Source organism: Dipodomys merriami, unplaced genomic scaffold (assembly GCF_024711535.1).
Source record: "Dipodomys merriami isolate MVZ:Mamm:240054 unplaced genomic scaffold, mDipMer1.0.p SCAF_12, whole genome shotgun sequence".
NCBI lineage: Eukaryota > Metazoa > Chordata > Mammalia > Rodentia > Heteromyidae > Dipodomys > Dipodomys merriami.
Window position 1 is genome coordinate 39,691,909 of NW_027202493.1, and position 15,194 is coordinate 39,707,102.

Below are 15,194 nucleotides of genomic sequence, written 5' to 3' on the forward strand. Positions count from 1 at the left end.
CTAGGATATTTTCTCATGCACAGGGACCACTCTGTCATTTCGGGGGACAAAGAGCAGCCCCAAACTCAAATAGCTCGGGGAATATAAAGGCAAAAACCACAGAGGCCTCTTACAGGGGGTCAGTGGTAATTTCAAAATCAACAAGAAAGCAAGTTACAAAGCAGAATGATTTTATGGGGCTGGGAAGATGGCTCAGTGGTAGAGCGCTTGCCTTGCATGCCTGAGGCCCTGGGTTCGATTCCTCAGCACCATTTAAGCAAAAAAAGAAAAAAGCCGGAAGTGGCACTGTGGCTCAAGTGGTTGAGCGCTAGCCTTGAGCTGAAGAGCTGTGGGACAGCGCCCAGGCCCAGAGTTCAAAACAACAGGACCAAAAACAAAAAACAAAGCAGAAGGATTTTATAAATGGTGATTACAATTTTAATAATTAATTAATGCATAGTTCTCATCCTAGATGTTCCCTTTGTTCCTAGTTTGGGGTTTAGCTGACATTGACCAGAACATACTCCTAAATCCTTCCTAGTTTTTCTGTTATAGAATCTCAGGAACCTGGTGTTTAACCCCCTGATTTACTCAAGCTATTGTTGTATGAAAATTGAAGATATAATATTTGATTTAGGTACTTAGGCCATGTAACAGTTAGAAGCCTCTGCTTATCAATAATGAATGCTTTTGTAACTTTTTGTGGTTGTAAATGGAACTGTAACTCTGCTTCCGTTACTAACTAAATGCTTCATTCCCATCTTTTGTTCTGTTCCCCAAGCTTCCTGTCAAGAGTCCCTAGGCAGAAGGCCCTGGCAGGAAATTGTGAAAACATCCAGAGTGACCATTGGCCAAAATGGACAAAGACCCCAACTGTGCAGATTTAAGTCCTCTCCCCTTCCAGCCAAAAGTACTTAGCAGCTGGTGCAGGCTGGCACCCAAGGCCTTGCCCTAAGATCCTTGGGCATGGTCCTGACGCGTCAGTGCTTTATTCTTTTGCTCAAAGAAAATTTTAAGCTACAACTCATCAGTGCTTTTGGGGTCCTACTGTCGATTGATTCCTGGACAATCCAAAAAAGCCTTTATCTCCGGGTTTTTGACTAACCTGGAGGTGGTTTTCTTCCAAAGGGAGATCCTTCCTTTCAAGTTTGGCCTTATTCTTATCAATCAAAGCTGACTGCAAAGGGTCAAGTTCCATGTTTTGGTATATTTGCTGAGCAAGCATAATCACACAGAAAAACGTTGGGACGTTGGTGGTCAGCCTTGCAGACTGTCGGTCCTGTTTTTACTCACTTTGCAATTCTTGGCAAAGGTCAAGCCGCAATTTTGTTCCTCTTTCTCAAGTTTGCACTTAGGTCCTGAGACTTCATTATCCCAGTCAAATTCCGTTCTTCCTTGGTCTACCTGCTTAATTTAACCTGGTCCTAACATGGATCTGTGGCTCAAGTGGTAGAGCACCAGATTTTGAGCAGGAAAAAAAGGCAATTAAGAACACTTATCTTACCGGCAGGTGCACGCGTGGTTACACACACATACACACACACACACACACGCACACACACACACACACACCAAACAAAAACTCTCTGAACCCCTGGCTTCCTCTTCTACACACCTACTCCTTTCTGCCTCATCTCAACTTCTGCTTTCAGCTACCACAGGAAGCGGAAAGACAGGCAGACAAGCCGAAGGCCAGGAGGGGCGAGGCTGAAGTGAGGGTCTCCCTGCAGCCCTGGTCCACCCGTGCCCCGTGGCTCACGTCCTGTCGTTGGGTTTCAGTGCCAGGTAAACGTCACCATGCTCCTGGGTTTCAGGCAAGCCCCAGGGACCTTGCCTTTTGGATGGATTTCTCTCTCCCTATTTTATTATTTTTTCGGCGGTACCGGGGTTTGCAGGCGCCCTACCACTGGACCTTGCGTCCCCTCCAGAGTGAGATCGCTGGTGGACTTGGGCAGGGCGGCTGCGGGGAAAGCCTGGACATCCGAGGAGGGGACCGAGGGTGGTTATTCAGCGGTGGGAGGCAGGTCCAGGAAGGGATGCCTGGCACCGGTCGCACATCCTCGTGTCCACATGTCCAGAGTGGACCCGGTTATGGTGCACATTTTTCTTCAAACCTATTACCCCGGTCTTCTAACACTATTGAAAAAAACCAAAACTTTCTCCTCCACCCCACCCCCCACCTTACTGAAGCATAGGCAGTTAGGGGCTTCCTTTCCTGTGGTTTGTATTTCCATACACATTTTATTTGTAATAAAATGTTCACCTTGTAAAAGCCTCCTGGATCTTTTATACAATGCCAGTACCAGGGCTGGAACTCAGTGTCAATTTTAGTTTTTCCCCTCAAAACTGGTTCTCTTCTAGTTTTTGGCAGTCTCTTAGGCTTCCCTGCTGGACTGGTTATCTAACTGCAATCCTCAGATCTCAGCCTTCTGAGTGGTTGGGATTATAGGTGCGAATTACCAGCACCTGGTCCTGCTGAGATTTTTAATAGGGCTTGTGTGCAATGTAGAAATCATTGGGAGGAATTAACATCTTCACCATCTTGAGTCTTCCAGATCATCAAATGGATTTATGTAGATTCTCTTTACTTAATCTTCAGGATGTTTTTGCAGATGTTTGCATCTTGCAGGTCTTGTAAAAGCATTCGTAAATATTTTTGGTTAGTAGAATTGACAGATTTATTTTCAAAGTGTCCCTGCTTTACAGAAATACAATAGAGTTTAGTACACTTTTTTATCTTGTTTATATTATTTCTAGTTATTTTGTATATTGTTTAAGATTTTGTATGCACTATGATTTCTTAAGTAACAACAGTTTGTTTTCTCTGAGCACGTTAAAAAATTAAGATGGTTAAATGCTAATCTGACTCCTGACCTTAGAAGGAAAATATCCTATTACAGTTGGATACGATGTTCATGTACTTTTTCTTCAAGAAAGCATTATCAGATCAAATTTCTAGTTTCATTTCTAGTTTACTAAGAATTCTGACCAGGAAAGCTGGCTGAAATTTGTCAAAATATTGTATGGGCTTTCCTTTTCTGTGCTAATAAAATAAATTTGACTTTCAAATGTTAACTGAATTCTTAGGCTATATTTCACTTGTCACGATGATTACTTTCTCACGTATTTCTGGGTGTGATTTGCGTGGCCTGCCTGCCTGTCTTCCTTGGTTCCTTCTACTCTCTTTTTACTTCTGTGATCTTGGGGCTTGAACTCAGGGACTGGATGCTGTCCCTGAGCTTTTTTGCTCAAAGACAGTGCTCTATCACTTGAGCCACAGCTCCACTTACTTTTTTTGGTGGTTAGCTGGAGATAAGAGTCTCATGTGCTTTCCTGCCCCAGGGGCCTTCAAACCACAATTCTCAGATCTCAGTCTCCTGAGTAGCTAGGATTACAGGCACCAGTCACCACCACCCAGCTGGTATTACTTTCTATTTCATATCTATATTCACCAGACATTGCCTATGATTTTCTTCTGTAATGTCTCTGTACAGCTCATATATTAATGACTACACTGGTTTCTATTAAACTTTTCTGGAGAGTTGTATAAAATCAGTAATATGTGTTTCATACATGTTTTATAGAATTGACCAATATCACCACCTAGACTTAGAGGTGATATTTTTATTTGGGGTATATATGTCTCTATGAAGGTTTTTGGTCTTTAAATAGATGTCGTGGTCGGGTGCCAGTGACTCATAACTGTAATCTTGGTTCTCAAGAGACTGAGATTTGAGGATTGTGATTCAAAGCCACACCAGTCCCTGAAACTATCTCCAGGGAGGTGGAAAGTGTTAGGTTTTTAGAAAGAGGTAGGCCGAGTAAGAACAGCACCACGCACACACGTGGTATTCAGGTAAGGGGTAGATCTGCTGGGACCAGGTAAGGGTGGCACTCCACGTGGCTGGGAAAGGCCTGGGAAAGAGAGAGAGCTGGGAAGAGAGGAAAGAGAGAAAGAGCAGAGAGAGGGGTAAGAACAGTAGCACTCACGCAGTATTCAGGTAAGGGGTAGACCTGCTGGGACCAGGCAAGGTTGGCACTCCACGTGGCTGGGAAAGAGAGAGAGCAAAAGAGCAACAAGAGCTAGAAACGAACAGAGAGAGAAAAAAGAGAGGCAGCAAGAGAGCAAGAAAAGAGCAGCAAGAGCTAGAATCGAACAGAGAGAGAAAAAGAGAGCAAGAGGGTCTGGGCCTGGGCTAGCCCTTATCTAGGGTTTGGGCGGGGAAAGGTGTGGCCAGGTAAAGGGATGTGGGATCAGGTGGGAGAAAGGTGTGGCCACATCAGGTTAGGATGTGACCTCAGCAGATGCAGATGTGACCTCTTCCAGGTGTCCCAGTTGCCTAGGTAACGCAGGTACTGGGTGGAGACTTTGCTGCGAGGAGGGTGGAGTCTGCTCGCCATCCAGTAGCGGAACTTACATTCCAGCCTTTTAATAATCATGAAATAGGGCGAGGATTCTCTCTGGCTACTTCCTGCTGACAAGGGGCGTCGACAATAGGGGTAAAAGGCTGGAATTTGGTCTCCTCCCAGAGATGGCAGTGAGCAGCAGCTGTCCCTTGGTAGTGTGAGTCCTTAGATGAAATCTGGAGAAGTCTCATGAGCATTGAGGGGCTGGAAAAAAAATAAAAAAGAGTAAAAAAACAGAGAAATCCCAGCTATCCTGACTTTAAGCCTTTATCCGAGTCACGGCACCATTTAAAAAGAGGTAGCCCAGTAAGAACTGCACCACGCACGTGGTATTCAGGTAAGGGGTTTATTCAGTAGACCTGCTGGGACCAGGCAAGGGTGGCACTCCACGTGGCTGGGAAAGGCCTGGGAATGAGAGAGAGCAGGGAAGAGAGGAAAGAGAGAGAAAAGAGCAGAGAGAGGGGTAAGAACAGTAGCACTCACGTGGTATTCAGGTAATGGGTAGACCTGCTGGGACCAGGCAAGGTTGGCACTCCACGTGGCTGGGAAAGAGAGAGAGCAAAAGAGCAACAAGAGCTAGAAACGAACAGAGAGAGAAAAAAGAGAGGCAGCAAGAGCTAGAAACGAACAGAGAGAGAAAAAGAGAGCAAGAGGGTCTGGGCCTGGGCTAGCCCTTATCTAGGGTTTGGGCGGGGAAAGGTGTGGCCAGGTAAAGGGAAGTGGGATCAGGTGGGAGAAAGGTGTGGCCACATCAGGTTAGGATGTGACCTCAGTAGATGCAGATGTGACCTCTTCCAGGTGTCCCAGTTGCCTAGGTAACGCAGGTACTGGGTGGAGACTTTGCTGCGAGGAGGGTGGAGTCTGCTCCCCATCCAGGAGCGGACCTTACAGAAAGGATGGAAGTGGCTGTGTGGCTCAAGTGGGAGTGCTCTAGTGTCCAGTTAAGGGACAAAAAAGATAGAACATCCTTTACATAAACGTATACTAAGTGAAGGGTTTTTTCTCATAATCTACTATTTCATTGGTTATTTTCTAAATCTTTTTGTCTAGTTGTTCTATTCATTGGTCCTCAAAATTATTGAAACTTGCCAGGGTGCTGGCTCACACCTGTAATCCTAGCTACTCAGAAGGCTGAGATCTGAGGATCACAGTTCAAAGCCACCTTAGGCAGGAAACTTCAGGAGACTCGTAGCTCCAATTAACCACCTGAAAACCAGAAGTGTTGCCTTGGCTCAAAGTGGTAGAGGGATAGCCTTGAACAAAAAAGCTCAGGGACAGCACCCAGGTCCTATGACCAACCGGGGTGGGGAAAGGGAGGGGAAGACATTGTTGAAATGCTTTTTCTGTAGTTGTACAAAGGGGTTTGAATTCACATGACAATTTATGTGTGCAGTGCATCTTTATTATTACCTTTACCTAGTTTCTGGTGTAAGGTCGGCTCCTGGAGGTAAGAAGTCTCTACCCAGTACTTGCGTTACCTGGGCAACTGGCACAACTGGAAGAGGTCACATCTGCATCTGTTGAGGTCCTGTCTGATTTGTTGTGGCCACGCTTTTCTCCGCCCATACCCGAGATAAGGCCTACTCCAGCCCAGATGTTCTCTCTCAGCTCTTTCCTTCTCAGTTCTTTCACAGTTCTCTCTCTCCCTCTCTTTCCCAGCTCTCTCTTTCCCAGGCCTTTCCCACCCACGTGGATGGCCAACATAGCCTGGTGCCAGCCAGAACGATGAATAAACCTACCCCTTACCTGAATACCACGAGCGTGGTATTTACTTACTCAGCTATGTCTTTTCATAAACCTAACAATGTTATTCTGGTAAATTGTGCTTTTGCTCATGACAAAGTCGTCTTTATGTTTTTGCTAATATATCTTATCTCTAGCCTACTTTGACAATGAAAAAGTCCACTTCTGCCTGGTGCTGATGGCTTACACTGTAATCCTTAGCTATTCAGGAGACTGACATCTGAGGATTGCTATTCAAAGTGAGCCCAGACAGGGAAAATCACTGAAAAACTTATCTTCAGTGAAGCACGAAAAAGCTAAAGCACAAGTATGGCTCAAGTAGTAGAGTGCTAGCCTTGGGCAGAAAAAGCCAGGCAAAGAGTACAAGATCCCGAGTTCAAGCCCCAGCACGGGCATGTGTGTGTGCACTACCTCTCCCTTTAGACTTTTTACCTGACTAGTACATAAATCCTTTTCTGGGATGGTGTCAAGAAGGGGCTGACATGGCCCCTGTGCCACCATCTCAGTACCCTGAGTTGAAATTTTGCTCTCTGGGAGTCTCCATGAGTTTGAATATGCCTGGCTCCACAAGCACAGCTCTTCTCCCCACCGCCACCTTTTGTTTGCCAGTCCTAGGGCTTGAACTCAGGGCCTGGGCACAGTCCCTTAGCTTCTTTGTGCTCAAGGCTGGCACTCTACCACTTGAGCCACAGAGCCACTTCAGGCTTTTTCTGAGTAGTTTACTGGAGATAAGAATTTCACAGGATTGCCTGGTATGGGGGGGGCTCATGCCTGTAATCCTAGCTACTCAGGAGGCTGAGTGTGTATGCAGGTCCTGTGGTTTGAAGTCAAACCTTTTTATGCTCAAGACTAGAGCTCCACTGTGCAAGAAGCAACTCTACAATCCGGCTTTTAGGTGATTAATATGAGATAAAGAGTTCTCACAGGCTTTCCTGCCCAATTAACTAGTAACAAGCCAGAAGTGAAGGTGTGTCTTGAGTGGTACAGCACCAGCTTTGAGTGGAAAAAGTGAAGGGACAGTGTCCAGGTCCTGAGATCGAGCCCTAGCACTGGCACAGAAAAAAAAAAAAAGATTTTCCACAATAACGCCATTATGTTTTTTTTTTTTAAAACCAGTATAGAATTACTTCAACTAAAAAAGTGCTTGCTTTCATAATCCAGATAAAGAACAGACAATGTAAACACACTGACAAACTGTACCATTCCAAATTTGAAATTGTGTTGCAAATAGGCTGATTTTATTCTATTTGTCTCCTTTTCCTTTGTATTACTTTAATAAAAAGCCTCTTTACCTAAGAAGGCTGAGATTTCATACCTTTCAAAGCAACTCACCATGATTCTACTTTCAGAAAGTCTTAAGTTTAATATGACTAAATACTTCATTTCTCAAGTTACCAACGTAAGTTTTATTTAATTTTATTTTATTTTATTTTTTGGGTCCGGTCGTGGGGCCTGAACTCTGGGCCTGGATGCTATCCCTCAGCTCTTCAGCTCAAGGCTAGCACTCTACCACTTGAGCCACTGCACCACTTCCGGCTTTTATTTTTCTGCTTATGTGGTGCTGAGGAATCTAACCCAGGGCCTCATGCATGCAAGGCAAGCGCTCTACCACTGAGATACCTTCCTAGTCCCAATGTAAGTTTTGAACTTAGCATTTCATAAAATGTCTGATGCTTCCTTAAATTCATCTAAGGTAGCTGGGTACTGGTGGCTCATGCCTGTAATCCTAGCTACTGAAAAGCTGAGATCTGAGGATCATGGTTCAAAGCCAGCCAGGGCAGGAAAGTCCATGAGACTCTTATCTGCAATAAAACACTCAGAAAACTAAAGTGGTGCTGTGGCTCAAGTGATAGAGCGCTAGCCTTGAGCTGAAGAGCTGAGGGACAGCGCCCAGGCCAAGTTCAAGCCCTGCAACTGACCCCCCAAAAAAAAAAAAAATCACCTACGGTAGAACAAATAAAAATTAATTTGAATGAAGGATAAAAGAGTAGTTGTACATTTTTTGGATTGCTTAGGTCCAATGTGTACAAAAGTCACAATTCCAGATATTGAATGTGAGAATGTGACAAAGGATCCTCAGATTCTTCAAAAACAAGGCATGCAATGCATACAAAATAATAAAAAGCTGGGGCTGGGAAGGTGGCTCAGTGTATGCCTTGCATGCATGAGGCCCTGGGTTTGATTCCTCAGCACCACATAAGCAAAAAAGAAAAAAGAAAAAAGCAACTGGCGCTCTGGCTCAAATGGTATTGCACTAGCCTTGAGGTGAAGAGCTGAGGGAGAGCACCCAGGCCCAGAGTTCAGGTCCCACGACCAGACCCAAAAAAAAAAAAAATAAATGAATAAAAAGCTAAGTTAGTATGGAGTTTAGTACTATCGGTCATTAATATACACCAGACAGTTTGAGGAAGACACTGCAGTTTAGGTTTTTCCTTATTAAATATAATTCTGGGAAAAAGTGAACTTGTGTAGTAAATCTTCATGGCATAGTGTGTTTACTTAAAAAACAAGACATTACTAAGAAATAGACACTATTTTTTTTTTTTTTGGCCACTCCTTGGGCCTGAACTCAGGGCTTGGGCATTGTCCCTAAGCTTTTTTTTGCTCAAGGCTAACACCCTACCACTTAAGTCATACCACTTCAGACATGGCGCCACTGTCAGCTTTTTGTTTATATGGTACTGGAGAATCAAACCCAGGGCTTCATGCATACTAGGGAAGCACTCTACCACTAAGCCATCTCTCCAGCCCTATTTCTAAATCTTGTAAGAATTAAAAAGTGAGGTCATGTCCTGTCATCAATGATAAGTTGATTTTGGGCTATTTCAGCATTTAGTCTCACTAAACACCACCATTGTGGTTCATGGGACCACAAACAAGACAGATCTGTAATAGCATTTCTTTTTTTGTTGCTGTTGTTGGTAGTGGGGCTTGAACTCTGGGCCTGGGCACAGAGCCACTTCAGGTTTTCTGAGTGGTTTATTGGAAATAAGAGTCTCAGGGACTTTCCAGCGTGGGTCAACTTTTAACTGTCATCCTCAGATCTCACCCTCCTGAGTAGCTAGGATTACAGGCATGAGCCACCAGCACCCGCTGTAATAGTATTTCTTCGTAGATGTCATTCACAGTATCTGTTGATGACAAATTCTTTTCCCACTTCTAGCTAAAGGTTGCTGTATTAAATAAAATATTGATCATCAAAGTGCTTGGAGAAGAGCATTGAGAAATCCTGCACAAGCGTAGGGAATTAAAATTAATCAGATTCCTTCACCCTGAAATGCTTATTCAAATGAATGGGTGATAGCATCTAGTAAACCACACAGTATATACTAGGAAATACAGTACTAGTCTTGAAAAGGTTACAAGTTGATTGTGGTCACACAGCCAGTGAGTGGTGCCATAAAGACCAGTTTTAACCACAGATACTGTTATTTAAACTGAAAGTAACAAGGAAATTCCTTTACCCACTTTTTTTTCTTAAGGGCAAGTTGGTTTGTTTTGTGAAACAGGGTGTGACAATGAGGTTCTAGCTGTCCTCAAACTTCATCCCTCTGCCTCTGTCTCTTCAGTATTGGAATTATATGTGGTTTTCTTTGTTTTATTTTTGCCAGTCCTGGGCTTGAACTGTCCCTGTGCTTCTTTTGCTCAAGGCTAACACTCTACCACTTGAGCCACAGCACTACTTCTGACTTTTTCTGTGTATGTGGTACTGAGGAATCAAACCCAGGGTTTCATGCATGTGAGGCAAGCACTCTACCACTGAGCCACATTCCCAGCTCTGGAATTATAGTTGAACCACCATGCGAGAGCAGTCCTTTCATTTACCAGTGGTTGTTAAAAAGAAAACCAGCTAAACACCGGTAGCTCATGCCTGTAATCTCAGCTGAGGGTGGAAAAGTTGGTGAGACTCTTACCACTAACTCTTACCACTAAGCTTGGTGGAGACCACTTTAGGGGACCGATGGGAGGGGAAGGAAGTCGTGTGGGGTATGATCAGAGGAGGGCAGAGGCTCAATGGCTGTGGAGATCTGGTAGCTGTGAACGCCATGGGCAGGACCAGAGTGAGCTGATAGAGGGTTTGGTAGTGATGCCCAGGATCCCAGGTCGGCTTTTGTACTTCTCTGTCAGCTCCTTCTGGCTCCTGCCCGCTTGCCTGCCCGGCACCTTAGAGCTGCAGTTCCGTGGGCGACCGCAGACGTCGCTGCAGACCACCTGTGTTTCTTTCCCTCCCAGTTCCACTGTGCCTACCAGCTGGCTGACTGGTGTCTCCACCACATCTGCACCAACTACAACAACGTGTGCCGCAAGTTCCCGCGAGACATGAAGGCCATGTCCCCAGGTGAGCAGGCGGGTAGCCCTAGCCGCCCCCTGGGGATCTCAGCTCCTGTGGGAGGGAACTCAGCTTGAGCTCTGGCTGAACCCCAGGGATCTCTAAGCCGCCTTGACCTCCCTTGACCTCAGGGAGGGGGACAGTCTGCCAAGGTGACTCCAGCCAAGCAGAGGGGCAGCTGGGACAAGCACTGGGTGGACAGCGGGGGGCCTGGGACAGCTCATTCTACCTATCTGGGCTTCTGTTTTCTTAGAGGTGCAAAGTGGGTGTCGGGCGAGGGTGTTCAGACTCATGGGTAGCACACTGAAAATAAATCCATTCCTTGCTGCAGCCCAGGACACACATACTTTTCTGTTTAGCAGTCACGATCCACTGTGCCGATGTTCCTACCCCAGAACAGACATGGTCCACAGCTTGATCTGCCTGGGCCCAGAGATCCTCCACTGGTGCCATTCTTTCCCTTCTTAATGAAGTTCTCAGGTGCACTGCAGGGGCTCCAGGGAGACATGCCCCTCTGCTCTCTGCTGGGTACCCGCCCTGCTCCCACCCTTCTCCCCTCTGTGGGGCGCACTGCACCCTCCCTCCTCTCAGCCCTGTCTCTCCTTGTCTCCACATTTTCTCCTTGTCTCCCAGAATTTTCCTCACTGAAGTCCAGGTACATCCATACTACTCTCTTGGTTCTATACTTTGCATGGTTTCCCAGGACTTCCAGAACAAGACCAGCCCTCCCTCTGCGCTAGCCAGTTCCAGATGGCCTGTACCTCTAGATTTCCTTAAGAGTTTCTGCTCTGTCTGGAAACTTCTGGAAACTTCACAACTCTCATCCCTGTCTTGTGGATTCTTCTGCTGGCTTTGCTGCCCCTTTCCTTGTTTTTGGATCTTTGCTCTTTCCTTTCCTTTTTCTTTTCCCTTTCCCTTTTCCTTTCCCTTTCCCTTCTTTTTTCCTTTCCCTTTCCCCTCCCCCCTCCTCCATTTATTTATTTATTTATTTATTTATTTATTTATATTTATTTATTTTCTTTCCTTCTTTCTCTTTTCTTTCCTTCTTTCCCTCCTTCCCTCCCTCCCTTCTTCCCTCCCTCTTTCTCTCTCTCTCTTTCCTTCCCCCCTCCTCCTCTTCCTCCCCCTCCTTCTTCTTCTTCTTCCTTCCTTCCTTCCTTTCTTCCTTTCTTCCTTTCTTTGTGACCAGTACTGGGACCTGAACTTAGCACCTGAGTGCTGTTCCCTATCTTTAACAACACTCCAGGTTGATGCTCTACCACTTGAGCCACACCTTTACATTTGGCTTTTGGATGGTTAAGCATCTAGGGACTTTGCTGCCCAGGCTTACCTTTGACCATCAAGTCTCAGCCTCTTGTGGAGCTAGGATTACAGGCATGAGTTACTAGTGCCTGGTAACCTGCTTTATTCTTAACACAAAGGATCCCCATGGTGCAAAAGCAATATGAGTTGAGTAGAAACTGTATTTTGAATTTGGATCTTTTCCCAGGCTGGCCTACAAGGTCTAATCCTCTCTGGTGATGCTGGGTTGCAGCCACAGCTACAGCTCCCACTGGGCTCCTGTGATCTCAGGGGAAACAAGGGGTGCTCTATAGGGAACTGTACTAAGCCAGGATGCTCAGAGGTCAGGGGAGCCAGTCCATTGTCTTCTTTTCTTTCTTTGGTACTGGTGACTGCTAGGCGAGTGTTCTACCCCTTGAGCCACACCCTAGCACCTCTGTATTTAGTTTGTTTTTCAGCTAGGATCATGATCCCTTTTTCTTAGGCCTGGATTTGGACTGTGATCCTCCGATCTCTGCCTCCTGATTAGCTGGGAATACAGACATGTATTACCGTACCTAGTTTCAATGCATTTTCAGTTGATGTATTTTCCACTGGGGATGGGCTGCTGGGGAGTGACTCAGCTCAGATGTAAACTGGGGTGCAGCTGTATCTGCACAGGCTCGTGGAGTTCATGCCTCCCTCATCCCCGGCATCATTTGCTGGCCTGGATCGTGGCAGGATAGACTCTATGCTGGTCCAGGGTCCTGTGGCAGGGCTTCCCTGCAGTGTGCATCCGCATCCGGTGCTCTTCCTCCCCTGGCCCTCCTCCTCTGGTCCTCCTGACCCATCGCCCTGCATTCTGCCCCCAGAAAACCAGGAGTACTTTGAGAAGCACCGGTGGCCGCCTGTCTGGTACCTGAAGGAAGAGGATCACTACCAGAGGGCACGGAAGGAGCGGGAGAAGGAGGACTATTTGCATCTGAGGCGGCAGCCCAAGCGGCGGTGGCTGTTCTGGAACAGTCCCTCCTCCCCATCCTCCTCCGCAGCCAGCTCAGCCTCCCCGTCTTCCTCCTCGGCTGTGGTCTGAGGTGTCGCCACCTTCTTCTGACCCCGCTGCTGTTGTCCCCGTTTGCCCCTGGCCCTCTGCTCTTCTGCATCACCCCTTCCACCTGACGGGGACAAGGGGACGCACGTAACCAGGACCCTAGGGGCAGAGCTGGCCTCACCAGCCAACATGGCTGTGCCAGAGAGGAGCGGGCTCAGCCCAGGGCCTGCCTGCAGAGTTCCCACATCCAGGCAGACAGGAGACACCTGCCAGGAGGTGGGCTGCAGGAATGAGCTAAGAGCTCTGGTGTTCTATGGGCCCAAGGATGTTATGGAGTCCAAGGAGAGAGCCTCCAGCAGAGGGCTTGTCTGTGTGTTTTGGTCTCTGCTCGGGGCAGGGAGCCGTCCCCTTCCCAGTGAGCGTGAGGGTCCTGCCTGTCTCCCGACATGTCTTTCCATCCGTGGACTTGAAGGTTCCGGAAGCTCCGTGAGCACATCCCCACCGAGCCTACTCCGGTTCTCCGTGGAGAAGTCAGGGTAGAGGCGAAGGCTTCCGAGCACAGCATCTGCATTCTGGAGCTGAGCTGCTAGAGGACATATGTAGACTGGTATTCATTCCGCCAGCATCTCTCCTGGCTGGCTGCCGCGGGCCTGGGGAGGTGCAGAGGTGGTTCAGAGCTCTAGGCTGTGGAGGTGTTGTTACCTCTTGGTGCAGTGAGAAACCTCTGTCCCCTCCTGCACTCCTCAAGATTTGGAAATGAGAGCAGCAGCCATCAGCTGGGGTGGAGAGGAGGAAGGGTGGGGTCTCCACAGGGCCCTTCCTCCACCTCTGGGCAGGACTGCTTGTTAGGGGATGGGGCAAAATGAGCAAAACACCACCACCAATCCCAAGGACAGAATGAAAACCAAACACAACACCACCACCAACAAAACCACTCTACCCTCTGCTTTCCCAAAGAAGGAAAATCAGAAAAAGAAAAAAGGACCCAGCATAGCTGACGTATTTATAAAGCAGATCAGAGGCCTTGAGGAGCAGGAGGGTTAGGCTGTCCAATCAGCTCCTTGCCTTTCACCTGGGGGTGGTCCTGACCCTCAGGCAGTTCCAGATCCTGGCCTCTGCTTCCTGGTAGCCTGAGTTGGCCTTGGTCAATGGAAGGCTCGGCTTCTGGGTTCAGAGCCCTTGTCTGCCCATCTTGCCGCAGGCTGCCCCGCCCCCTTTCTAAGGGTGATCCCACAGATGCGTGTGGAGTGCACACTTTGGGGAATCCTAGGGCAAGGATCAGGTATCAGGAGAAAGGACACAGCTGGATAGGAGAGAAAGGAAAACAAGGTTAATCCAAGAGGAGGCAGGATGTGACTAGAAGATCAAAACTGGAGCTTGGCACCATCAAGACAAAAATAGGGCCTAAAGTTGACTGTTTGTTTCCTAATCTGTACCTTACCACCCAGCATCCTTTCAGACACAGGTGATGGAGCCTTAGGTACGAGCTCAGGTGGCCCACTTGTGAGAAGATGCTTAAGAGGCTGGGCTTGTGGACTGGCTAGATCCTAGGGTGCCAGACTGTCTGGTCTGGGAAGAGCAAACTCAGAAAGAAAGGCAGCCCTGCAACAGTCATGTAGTACTAAGATCTAGAGATCTGAGGTTCAGTCCTTGTCAGAAGGACCCCATGCTGGTAGCTCAAGCAGGTCTCTATGTCTGTGCAGGGAACTCTGCAAGGCTTATAGCTTCCTCCCAAGTCCCTTGAGGTGGCTGGCTTGGGAGCTGGTTGTGTGCTGCCCTCTGCTGGCTGGACAGCCTCCCTGCCCATGGCTTCAAGACTCCTGGCAGGAAAAAGGACCATAGGGGAAGGAGACCAGTGTAGTACCCATGCCTTCCTTGGGGGAAGAGTTGGGGATATATCTGCCCTCCAGGAAGTTGTGGGTTGAGAGCACAGTGTTGGGGGTGGGGGTGGTCTCAGGTGCTTACAAGGACTGAGCAACCTGGCACCACTGATGAAGATGGAAAGACTCTCAGAAAATGTAGTAGTTATCAGCAAGGTTGAGAAGCCAGAAAAGAGGCCATAAAACTCCCATCTTCCCACAACCAGGGCCAGCTCACCCCCTCAGGAACCCGCCACCCTCTGCCCCACAGCTCCATAGCCAACCTGCACCTCGGGGACCCCTGCAGCCCAGTGGGGCTGGGGGCAAACCAGATGGGAGAGAGAGGAGGTGCAGAATGCAGAACTCTATCTCCCCCAGAAACGGGTGCTCTGGATTCCAGGGAGGCAGAAGCAGGAGACGCCCCAGTGCAGGGCGCGATGGAGGGACAGGAGGGACGAAGGGGGGAGCAGTAACCACCACCAGGACACTCACGTCCCCCGGACTCAGTGCTGGGGTTAAAAAAATAACAAAGAACACACCTCTTTTTATATAAGGTTTCATATTTAAT

The 15,194-nt window shown here is 47.6% G+C and overlaps 1 protein-coding gene across 1 annotated transcript; it reads left to right on the forward strand.

Annotated features, from left to right (window-relative positions):
* Positions 1–1,678: 1,678 nt before the first annotated feature.
* On the forward strand, positions 1,679–15,189 carry LOC138823368 (rho-related BTB domain-containing protein 2-like). The gene is made up of 3 exons (XM_070016656.1): positions 1,679–1,764; positions 10,363–10,468; positions 12,592–15,189. Exons 2-3 carry the CDS (start codon positions 10,450–10,452, stop codon positions 12,807–12,809), a joined length of 237 nt encoding a protein of 78 aa, XP_069872757.1. The 5' UTR covers positions 1,679–1,764; positions 10,363–10,449; the 3' UTR covers positions 12,810–15,189.
* The last annotated feature ends 5 nt before the right edge of the window (positions 15,190–15,194 follow it).